Raw genomic sequence first — 12,150 nt, 5'->3', positions numbered from 1 at the left:
AAGCAGACTCAGGAGGACTGGGTCTCTCTTCCCCTACCCAGCCCCCACTCAAAGGGTGGAAGCACTCACCTAGGGACAGCATGCTGACAATCCTGCACTCCTATTGCTCCAGCCCTAGCTTACTTATAGGGCAGAGGTTCATGCCAGAAGGAGCAAGCCAAAAACCATCCCAGCACCCATTTGTAAAGAAAAGGTTTCCCTCTTAGAGAGTGGACCACTCAATGTCCCTGCCATTGGCTCTTTCACAGTGGCACAGAGGTTCTGCTTAGGGAGAACTGACTTTGTGTGGAACAGATCATGAAGAATTCCATTCCTAAGGGCATTGTCACAAACAATGGAAATCTTAGTGGCGAACAATTAAGAGGGCACTCATAGCTCCTTGATGCAAGTTACAACAAGCAAAATGGCTGCATAATCATAAGTTTGGTAACAGAGAGAACCAAGCAAAAAGATAGCCAAGAAGAGCACTCCTGGGACCATAGTCAACCCTGGCGTTTAGGAAGGCTGTGCATAAGCACAAGACCGCACTCATTCAGGACACAAGGTGGACTTGAATGCAGTCCCCAAGCCTCACACAGATCAAACAACAGAGAGCAGGAGCCTCACTGGTACTAGGGACTTAAGCACAGCCTCTAATCAACCACTGGATGAACAGTAAGCTACTCTGACCCAGGGGTCAGAGGTGACTGGAGAGCGAAAATCCAAGCTACTGCTACCTGGCTGAATGTGGGGTAGAAACATGAACTCCTTGAACTGTGATAGCAGCCTCCAAGCCACACATATATCCAGTGGTAAAGGGTAAAAATCTAACTGGCTAAGAGGGCTTAATTATAAGCTTTGGCCTATGCTGACTCAGGGTAACTCCTAGATTGCCAGGTAAAAGATAAAAATCAAGAATAAATCTGAGCAGAATACTCAGCATACTACAGGGGAAACAAATTTCATAGAGTCACTTCAGCCAAGTCACTAAAAAAACAACCCAGCAAACAATGGCAACAACCACTCAGGGAAGTGGGAGTTGCTATACTGTTATTATCTAAAATATCAATTGTCAACAAAAAATTATGAGACATGCAAAGAAACAGGAAAGTGTGACCTGTACATAGGGGTAGGGGGAAAGCAGGTAATAGAAACTACTCCTAAAGAGACCCAGATGTTGGATTTAGCCAACAAAGACTTCAAAGCAGCCATTATAAATATGTTCAGAGAACTAAAGGAGACCATGTTTCATCAAGTGCAGAATATTAATAAAGGGACAGAATTTATTTTTTGAAAGAACCAAATGGAAATTCTTGAGGTGAAACGTGCAATAACTAATAGGAACATTTCACTAAAGGGACTCAGCAGCACATTAGGGTTGTCAGGAGAATCAGCAAACTTGAAGATACAGCAATTATAGATTATGCTGTCTGAAGAATAGGGAGAAAAAAGAATGAAGAAAAATGAAAAGAGCCTCAGAAAAATGTAGGACATCATTAAGTACACCAACATATGCAAATTAGGAGTACAAGAAGAAGAGGAGAGGGAGGAAAAGAGGTATAAAAAATATTCAAAGAAATAATGGCTGAAAACTTTCCAAATTTGATGAAAAACATTAATTTACACATCCAAGAAGCTCAAGTAACTCAAAATAGGATAAATGCGAAGAGATTTACAGCTATGCAGTGAAAATATTGAAAGCCAAAGGCAAAGAGAATATCTTGAAAGCAGGAAGAGAAAAATATTCATCATGTAAAAGAGAACCCCAGTAAGATTAACATCTGGCTTCTCATCAGAAACAATGGAAACCAGGAGGCAGTGGGATAACATATTCATAGTACTTAAAGAAAGACTTTTAACCAGGAATCATAAATCCAGTAAAACTATTTTTAGAAAATGAAGGTGAAATAAGTACATTCTTATGTAAACAAAAGCTGATGGAATGTGTTTCTAGCAAAGCTGCATACAAGAAATACTAAAAAGAGTTCTTCACCTTGAAAGCAAGTGACACCAAATAGTAATTCAAATTTGCATGAAAAAACAGAGTACTGGCAGTGGTAACTGTAATTAATTATAAAAGACAATACAGTGGCATATTTCTTCCTCTTTCTATTCTTAACTGATTTAAAGAATAATTGCATAAACAATTATATATATATATTTAATTATACATATATATGTGTATATATTTGTATAAATTTTATATATGAATATAATTTTATTGTTGGGCTTGTCTATAGATGTAAAATATTTGCCAATAACAGCATAAAAGAAGTGGGTGGGAGCAAAGCTGTATTAGAGTAAGGAAATAACACCAGATGGCAACTCAGATCCACAGTAAGAAGTGAAGAAAATTAAAAATGGAAAAAGAAGGTTGATTTAACAAACTCTATAGACATTATAAATATGTCCTTGCTCCACTTTCTTCTCTTAGCTTCCTCAAAAGGCATAACATTACATAAAGTAATAATTGTAGTATTGTTAGATTCATAAATGTTAAACTAGAAAATATCCACATAACATGAAAAGAGGAAAAGTAGAGGAAGAAAGAAACAAAGAAGGCATGACACATACAGAAAACAGAAAGCTAAATAGTGGACGTCAATTCTGACATAACAGTAATAACATTAAATGTGACCAGATTAAACAATCCAATCAAAAGATGGAGATTATCCAATTGGATTTTTTTAACATATACAAATATAATATCTATACACTTTATATTCAGAGATACAAATAGGTTGAAAATAAAAAGATGAAAAAAGACGTACCATATAAATAGCAACATAAGAGAGCTAGAGTGGCTATACTAATATCAGAAAGAATAATAGACTTTAAACAGAAAATGTTACTAGATATAAAGAGGGACATTTCATATTGATAAAGTCCATTAGGAAGATATAAAAATTATACCCATATATGGACCTAACAACAGAACCCCCAAAATGCATGAAGCAAAAGCAGACAGAATTGAAGGGAGAAACAGATAATTTAACAATAAGAGTTGGAAACTTTAATATCCCACTTTCACCATAATTCGAAAAGAGACATGTACCACAATGTTCATTGCAGCACTATTTACAATAGCCAGGACATGGAAGCAACCTAAGTGTCCATCGACAGATGAATGGATAAAGAAGATGTGGCACATATATACAATGGAATATTACTCAGCCATAAAAAGAAATGAAATTGAGCTATTTGTAGTGAGGTGGATGGACCTAGAGTCTGTCATACAGAGTGAAGTAAGTCAGAAAGAGAAAAACAAATACCATATGCTAACACATATGTATGGAATCTTAAAAAAAAAAAAAAGGTTCTGATGAACTGAGGGGTGGGACAGGAATAAAGACGCAGACGTAGAGAATGGACTTGAGGACACGGGGAAAGGGGAAGGGGAAGCTGGGACGAAGTGAGAGTAGCATTGACATATATACACTACCAAATGTAAAATAGATAGCTAGTGGGAAGCAGCTGCATAGCACAGGGAGATCAGCTCGGTGCTTTGTGACCACCTTAGAGGGGTGGGATAGGGAGGGTGGGAGGGAGACACAAGAGGGAGGAGATATGGGGATATATGTATATGTATAGCTGATTCACTTTGTTGTACAGCAGAAACTAACACGCCATTGTAAAGCAATTATACTCCAATAAAGATGTAAAAAAAAAATCTCACTTTCAGTAATGGGTAGAAGATCAACAAGGAAGTAAAACAGTTGAAGAATGCTATAAACCAACTGGACCTGACAGTTATGTGCAGAACACTTCACCCCCAAACAGCATGATAACATATTCTTCTCAAGTGCATATGGAATATTCTCCAAGATAGACCATATGTTAGACCATAAAACAAGACAACAAATTTAAAAGGATTGACATCATACAAAGGATGTTCTCCAACCACAGTGGAATTAAATTAGAAATCAACAACAGAAGGAAATTTGGGAAATTCACAAATGCGTAGAAATTAAATAACACTCCAAAATAACAAATGAGTAAAAGAAGAAGTCACAAGGGAAATTAGAAAATATCTTAAGATGAAAATGAAAATAAAATATACAAAAAATTATGGATTGAAGCTAATGAGGTATTCAGAGGGAAAATTATATTTGCAAATGCTTATATTAAAATTGAAGAAATATCTCAAATTGGTAACAAACTTCCACCTTAAGAAACTACAAAAATGAGAGCAAGCTAAACCCAAATCAAGGAGAAAGAAGGAAATAAAGATCAGAATGGAAATGAAATAGAGAATAGAAAAACAATAGGGAAAATCAGTGAAACCAAAAGTTGGCTCTTTGAAAGGAACAACAAAAATTAAAACAATTAATAAAATAATTCTATTTATAGTAGGTTCAAAAATAGAATCTTTGGGAACAAATTTAACAGAAATTAAAGCTAGACTTGTATACTGAAAACTACAAAATATTGTTAAACGAGATTAAAGAAGACCTAAACAAATGGAAAGACATTTCATGTTTGTGTATCAGCAGATTTAATGTTGTTAAGATGGCAGTACTCCCCAAATTGAGTACTCAATGCAATCCCTATCAAAATATCAGCTGACTTCTCTGCAGACAGCCAATGGAGGAATATGACTGAAAGAAAAAAGAAAATGAGAAGAAACTATGTAGTTGGAAAATAATTCCTGCTATGTAAACCCTAAATTAATCTCTACTGAATCAGTGAATACAGGTCTGGAATAAGATTTGATTCCTAGAGGGAAGAACCAGGAGTATTTACAGAACCAGTAAGTAAAATCCACACATTGTCTTTCATTAACATAATAGTTCCTTTTTTGATTGCCTCTTATTTGCAAAATTTTGTTCCCTCATCTCCATGTAGCAAGTTAGTTAAACTACCTTCTGTTAAGGAGTTTATACTTTAGTGGGAAACCTGCAATACACACACACACACACACAGTAGAAAGTAATATATATTATATAGAGAGTGCTAAAGTGCTATAGGAATTCAGAAGTGGCATTTGAACTGGACTTAAGACCTGCAGTGTTGAGGAGGAGAAGTGTATTCCGATCAAAAGAAGCAGCCTGAGAATTTGTGGGGCATTCTGTTTGGCTGGTATCTTTGAAGGAAAGTAGTGAGAAATAAAGCTAGGGCCAAATTATATCCCAGCTCTGCCACTCACTAGCTACATGACCTTCGGAAAGTTATTTAATCTCTCTAGGCCTGAGCATCCTCTTTTTAAAATGAAGATTAAAATACCTCCTCCCTCAGGGTTATTGGGAGAATTGGGTGAGACCATACACATTAAGAGCTGTCTGGCACAGAGTAAGTGCTCAGTAAATGGTTCCTGTGTTTTGGAAGGGAAAAGCTTGAATACCAAGCTAAGACATCTGAACCTTTATGTTGTAGGGAACAATAACTAAAGATTGCAAATAGGGAGGTGACATAATCAGAGCAACGCCTTAGGAAGATTAACTTGGCAGTGGGTGATCTGGAGGTGTGACAAGGGGAGACTGGAGGAGGCCATTGCAAGAGTCCAGGAGAGGTAATGAGAACTTGAACTTGGGTATTGATAGTGGCAGAACTATATAAAATTACTGAGAGTTTGGTGGTGTCATAACACCATAGGAAATGTGGGAGAGGGAGCAGGTTTGAAGGTGAAGGTGAAAGGTCAGTTTTATACATACCGAGTGAGATACCAGTGAGACCTCCAGAAAGAAATGTGTAACAGGCAGTTTGAAATTCAGTACTGGAGATCAAGGCTGGGAAAATGACTTGGAAGATATCTTCCAGAAGTTAGAGCCAAAAGATTGTATGAGATTACCAAAGAAAAGAAATGTAGGAGGACTTCCCTGGTGGTCCAGCGGTTAAGACTCCACGCTCCCAATGCAGGGGGCCCGGGTTCGATCCCTGGTCAGGGAACTAGATCCCACATGCATGCCGCAACTAAGAGTTCGCATGCCACAACGAAGACCCGGCACAGCCAAATGAATGAATGATTAAATAATTAAATAGTTAAATAATTAAATAAATAAAAAGAAAAGAAATGCAGGGAGAGAAGAGAGGATAATTAAAGACAGAATCCTTAGAGGTGGGAAAATGAAGAGAAGGCAGATAATTTGACTTTAATTGCCTTTCATAAAACTTTGTTGTTGCTATCTAGTATCATGTACCCTTCCCTTATACCTGCAAACTGCTTGTTTTACTATCATCCTCATTACCACCGCTAAATGGACTGCCTAGAGTGGCCCTACGCATGTTTAAAGATGGATACATTCGTTCTTACATAGCCCCTAAGTCCTTTTGCTTTCCCCCTAAGGCCGACACAACAAGATCTATTAAGATGACAGACCAGTTTTATTTCTGGGTGAACACTAGTTTTGAAGAACATTCAGGGCATTCTAAGAAGCTAAGGTTTGAGATGTCTTAACAGATGTTCTCAGAAATTGCAGAGAAATACAAGCAGCCTTGAGATATGGTGGCCAGTAACATGCCTGGCTCTTTCTCATTGGAAAAATTTTTTTTTTAATTAATTAATTTATTTATTTTTGGCTGCGTTGGGTCTTCGTTGCTGCGCGCGGGCTTTCTCTAGTTGTGGCGAGCGGAGGCTACTCTTCATTGTGGTGCGCGGGCTTCTCATTGCGGTGGCTTCTCTTGTTGCGGAGCACGGGCTCTAGGCGCGTGGGCTCAGTAGTTGTGGCACGCAGGCTCTAGAGCGCAGGCTCAGTAGCTGTGGCGCATGGGCTTAGTTGCTCCGTGGCATGTGGGATCTTCCCGGACCAGGGCTCGAACCCGTGTCCCCTGCATTGGCAGGCGGATTCTTAACCACTGCACCACCAGGGAAGCCCTCTCACTGAGAATTTGAAAGTTAATTTTCACCTTGAAATTTCTTGGTTTTCTGGAGAGAGAGCACAAGAGTTATAAGGATAAAAATGGGGGTCCCATGGTGCTGCATGATATAAACTTGCATATGGATTTCGTTGGCATCAGTTTTCTTGTTAGTTCCTTCAACCGTTAGTATATATAGCAGCCACAAATGGAAGGTGATTTGAGGTCACTGTCCTGGGCTTTCCTGAAGAACTGAGGGAGTGCCTGTTTGCCCTGACAAAGGGGAATTCTTTTGCCCTAAGTGGGGAATGACTTGAATTGGCCGATTCAGTTTGTTTCTGACTAGGGCCCTGTGTTTTAATTAACTTTTACAAGTGGATAATGGGCAATAGCCACAATCCAGTTGGCTGGCAAAGGCATTGTGTGTTGTTCCACAGCAGTATAAAAAATGTGCATAAGTCATTGATACTGGAAGATTTTTGTGACACTTTAAAGTTAACGAGCTGGCTCGGTCTCCTCCGCTTACTCCATTAGGCTTTTTATGACCTTTTTTTCCATTCTCGTGTTAGGGGATTTTGAATGTGTATTTTTTTGTTTTTCTTCCTTTACTTGCCTTTCGGAAGCTTCTAAGTCAGGCTAGCTTCAATCCTATTTTCAGAAATCTTACCAAGGTCAGCCTGGTGCTGTTATATCCAGATGCTGACTCTTCATACCTTCCGATTTACTCTCTCTCTTAAGACACATTGCTGTCTCAGCAAATTGCCTAAGTGAAGGGTTTGGGGTTTGGGGGTAAAGATGTATTCCTAATCTGAAATGATCTGTGAATAACAGCTAGAGTCAGTTTTAATATGGGAAATTTGAAGAGGGGCTCCATAGGATAAGAATATACTTAGCTTGTATTGTGACAGCTTAAAATTTAATTTTCTCTTCTTGCAGTAAGTACAAATGGATCCTAGGTGAGGAACCTGTGGAGAAACGAAGAAGGCTCCAGAATGAGATGACAACACCTCCTCTAGATTATTCCATGCCTGGCCCTTACAGGAGGGTAGAGGCAGCAGTTGCCTACCCAGAAGGGGAGAACAGCCATGATAAATCGAGTTCTGAGAGAAGCACACCACCATACCTTTCCCCAGAATACCCAGAAGCAATCAAGAATACCAGTCAGAGTAGGGAGGTCTCAGTTCTGTATGCAGGGGCCCAAGACCAACACCAGGGCTCCCTGCTCCCTGAAGAATTAGAAGATCAGATGCCAAGATTGGTGGCAGAAGAATCTAACAGAGGCAGCACACACCTAAACAAGGAGGAAGTAAGCAAGGGACCTTTTGTAGCTGTTGTCGGTGTTGCAAAAGGTGTTAGAGATTCAGGAGCTCCCATTCAGCTGATCCCTTTTAACAGAGAGGAGCTTGCTGAGAGGAGGAAAGCAGTTGAATCCTGGAACCCGGTGCCTTACTCTTCTGTGGCCTCTGCTGCAACTCCTGCTGCAGCTGTTGTGGAGAAAGGAAGAGGCTCTGAGGAGAGTGGAGGTCGTCATACACCAAAGATGAAGAACCAAAGAGAGCTAGAAGAACTGAAGAGAACCACGGAAAAGTTGGAACGTGTTTTGGCAGAAAGGAACATGTTCCAGCAAAAGGTTAGAGTAACACCTTACCACTAGGAATGAGAGGCCATTGTAACCAAGGAACCAGAGAGATGGAACTCCAATGATCTCATGTTCTGTGGCCTTTAAACAGAATAAGCCATTGAATGATCTTGTGGTGTATCTCAGATTGAGTGAACCCTAATGGGCTTCCCTCCTATATTTGGGGTTTGAAAAGGTCCATAAGTAGAATATGTTTAGAGAAATCACAGGGTGAATATATTCAGGAAAATTTGGGGCACTCTCTTTAGCTTTCAGCAGTATGTGGGGTCATTGAAATTCTGTTTCTTGGACTGCAGGTGGAGGAGCTGGAACAGGAGAGGAATCACTGGCATTCTGAATTCAAGAAAGTCCAACATGAATTGGTGACCTATAGTACCCAGGAGACGGAAGGCTTGTACTGGAGCAAGAAACACATGGGCTATCGCCAAGCTGAGTTCCAGATTCTGAAAGCTGAGCTGGAAAGAACCAAAGAGGAAAAGCAGGAACTAAAAGAGAAACTGAAGGAGACAGAGACACACCTGGAAGTGCTGCAGAAGGCTCAGGTCTCCTACCGGACCCCAGAGGGAGATGACCTAGAAAGGTTAATTACTAGGGTTTAGTAATCAGCTTGTGAGTGCTAATGGGAAGCCTCCCTTAGGACCCCTCCCCCCCCCCGCCCCCATTACTGGTCATAGAGAAGGGAAGAAGCCTTAATTAATTCCTAGGCCACCAAGGATTGAGCAATTGCTTCTTAGAGAGCTGCAGCCAACCTCCCGGTGCTTGGTGGCATTGTGCTTTCTTCTTTCTTTCTAGCTAATGGAAACGTAATTGTTGAGAAATGTAGGCCCGTTTTGAAGGAGCTTCATTTTGTTCTGTTGGCTAACGACTTCATGTCATCTCTTCTCCTGTCCCTCACTCCATCATACAGGGCTTTGGCAAAGCTTACGCGGCTGCGTATCCACGTCAGCTATCTCCTTACCTCTGTCCTCCCTCACTTGGAGCTTCGTGAGATCGGGTTTGACTCAGAACAAGTGGATGGGATCCTGTATACGGTGCTGGAGGCAAATCACATACTGGATTGAGCACCAGATACTCTATATCCCCTTCTCTACCCTCTTCTTTCCTCCCTCCCTCTGAACACCTCTCTCTCTCTCTCTCTCTCTCTCTCTCTCAGTCTCTCTCTCACCCTTTTGCCTTACGTGGAGAATCTTTGAGTAAATCCTGGCTCTTAATCAGTCTGCTTCTTATTCAGTCTTGGTGTGGAGAAAGAGGCTAGTTAAATAGGCTTTCAAGAGTTCCAGGAATGGAAAAGCAGTAGTCACCAAACCAGGTGACCAGAAAGCTTTAACTTTCATGACTCAGATACTTGGCCTATTTCATATCCTTTCTGAAATGATTTGTATTCATTTAGGTTAAATCAGTCAGCAAATATTGGGTCCAATGTACCAGGTGTTTGGGGACAAGTGAAGAAGTATAACTCATGGTTTCAGCCATCAAGGATCTAACAATCTAGCTGGAAACAAAAGACACACACCAGGTTAACTGACTTGTACAGTGAGTGGTACAAACATGATAGAGAAGTTCTGGGGGAGGAAGGTCAAGGAAGGCACCACACCAGTAATGGGAGCTAAACTAAGGTTTGTTTAAAGAATGGGCATAACAACACAGTTAACGGTTGTTCTTTACACGGTAGGACTATGGTTGATATTTTTTTCTTCTTCCTATCTTCCTGCCTTTCCAAATTTTCTATAATAAACCTGTTATTCTTCTTACTTTGGAAAAATAAATCATTTTTTAAAAAAATGAGTAGGCTTGGATTTAGATATCAAATGAAAGACTGTGTGAAAATATAAGGTAATTTTTATATTTATAATTTATGTTGTATTTAGCATTACCTCTGGAAGAATAACATGAAAGAAAGCATGGAAAAAGCTGGAATGTAAAAAATGTGTCTGGTAGGAGTGATGGGTTAATGTAAAGGGAACTAAGGTTAAATCATGACCCACCTACCCACCCCCCTCTGTGGTATTTGCATTTTAATAAGGAATTCTTGAAAAAGAAATCTTCAAGGCTCAAATTTTTAAAATGTGTATCAGCACAACTGTGGGATTTAAGGTAGTGGGGGGGGGAGGTATTTTAGAGCAGCGAGATCTATTTGATATCCCTCAGAATACACCTCCTACCTACTCTTCAGGCTAGTGCTGAGTGAGGGGTAGATCTCACATTATCAGAAATAGTAAAACTTACACTCTTTTAAAAGTAGACATTTTATTTATTCATTTCTTTATTATATTTATATAGTGCATACTCTCTGGAGAGTTCAAGGTATTCTTCGAAAGACTTTGACCAATGAACACATAAAAATATACCGTCAGTGAAAAATAGGAAGTAATGGAGAAAAGGGAGGTGGGATCAAGCAGTCGCAAAAGGATTAGCTAGTCCGGAGGGATGTTTTGGGTGGTCGTTTTATTTCTCCTCTGCAGAGTTACTTCAGAAGACTCTCCCAAACTTACTTGAACTTTTTAAAAAGGAGGCCCATCATAGATATTCCAGTGGGACTGCAAGGGAGTAGGGGGAGGCTTAGAGCCACGCTTCACCAGTAGAATGAGTGCTGAGAGATAGCCCCGCCCCCTTCCCTCACCTCACTGCTGGCTCTTGCCTGCCATGTGTTGAACTCTCATGTCAGACGGACCATGATATGGAAGGCCCTGGTTGTCTAAATATAAGTTTACTGAGAAGGCGGGTAGCACATTCAGCCATTCTCTCAGGGATACTTGTTCTCCACATGAGGGCTTTGAAACGGTGGGACTTTGCACAGATAGGGACAACGTGGAGGGGAGGGTGGTGCAGGGGGAAATTCAGAGCATTGGAGAGTCAGCCTGAGAGAGATGATGTGGGCGGGGCGGGCGCCGGGTCAGCGGTGGAGCAGAGTAGGAAGGAGGTCAGGCAGTTGGGCTTTAAAATGAACAAAGGGGAAACAGTTTAACTCAACTCCACTTGTGCTTACTCTCAGCCCATTTCCTAGTCTGTGGCCTCAACCTCAAAATGCTCCTTCCAGCGAGAGTTACCTGTGCGAGTTCATTCCCGGCAGTACCAGAGCTACCTCTCTGTTACCTGTTTACAGTGAAACCTTACCAGCGTGAGGTCCCTTTAAGCAAAGTTAAATGCAGCAGTGGAGCGATTGAAAAGTGTCACCCAGCCTTAGCAGAGGTTATGACCTAGCATGGAGGCAAAAGAAAAAAAAAGTGGGCGCCTCGTCCCGGCTATCCTGTTAGGTTAACATAATCATAATTCTCCTTCAGTTTTTCATTTCCACAGTCAACATTTAGGTCCTTACTACCTCATGCCTTCCTAATTGACAGATTCTTAGCTGGCCTCCCTTGTCTCCAAATCTCGTTCATTCAGTCTGCTCTACTCGCTGTCACTAAATTGCTTTTAATGACCTCATCAAGTCAGGCCTCTGCTCAACGACTTGCGAGCGCTTTCAGTTGCCCGCCGAGTGCGGTACCAATTCCCATCTGGCTTCAACCCTGCTCTCTAGACTCTTCCAACATTCCAAATGCGAACCGTGTTCCATCCGAACTCAACTAGTTTTCGGTTTCTGAACCTGCCTTGAGATTTTCTCCTTTTCCATCTTTGCCGTGTTCCATCCCCTTTGCCTGGAATATTTTCCTTCATTATCCTTCCTTTGGCTCTAAAATCACCTTTTTTTCCTGAAAATTCCTCCGATTAACCTAGCCAGGTACGACGTTTTCTTTGAA

General features: G+C 40.7%; 1 protein-coding gene across 2 annotated transcripts in view; it reads left to right on the top strand.

The window, feature by feature from the left end:
• Positions 1 to 10,144, top strand: part of MORC4 (MORC family CW-type zinc finger 4) — a 49,887-nt gene extending 39,743 nt beyond the window's left edge. The window contains exons 15-17 of one of the 2 annotated variants that reach the window (XM_061178644.1): positions 7,708 to 8,401; positions 8,707 to 8,990; positions 9,318 to 10,144. In XM_061178644.1, the coding sequence (XP_061034627.1) occupies positions 7,708 to 8,401; positions 8,707 to 8,990; positions 9,318 to 9,471 (1,132 nt within the window). In that variant the 3' untranslated portion in view covers positions 9,472 to 10,144. The remainder of the gene's footprint in view (positions 1 to 7,707; positions 8,402 to 8,706; positions 8,991 to 9,317) is intronic. The other variant, XM_061178645.1, reaches the window with a different exon arrangement.
• The last annotated feature ends 2,006 nt before the right edge of the window (positions 10,145 to 12,150 follow it).

The sequence above is a fragment of the Eubalaena glacialis genome, chromosome X (genome assembly GCF_028564815.1).
Source record: "Eubalaena glacialis isolate mEubGla1 chromosome X, mEubGla1.1.hap2.+ XY, whole genome shotgun sequence".
Lineage (NCBI taxonomy): Eukaryota > Metazoa > Chordata > Mammalia > Artiodactyla > Balaenidae > Eubalaena > Eubalaena glacialis.
The sequence above is the reverse complement of the archived record's forward strand: the minus strand, read 5'-3'. Positions and strand labels throughout refer to the sequence as shown.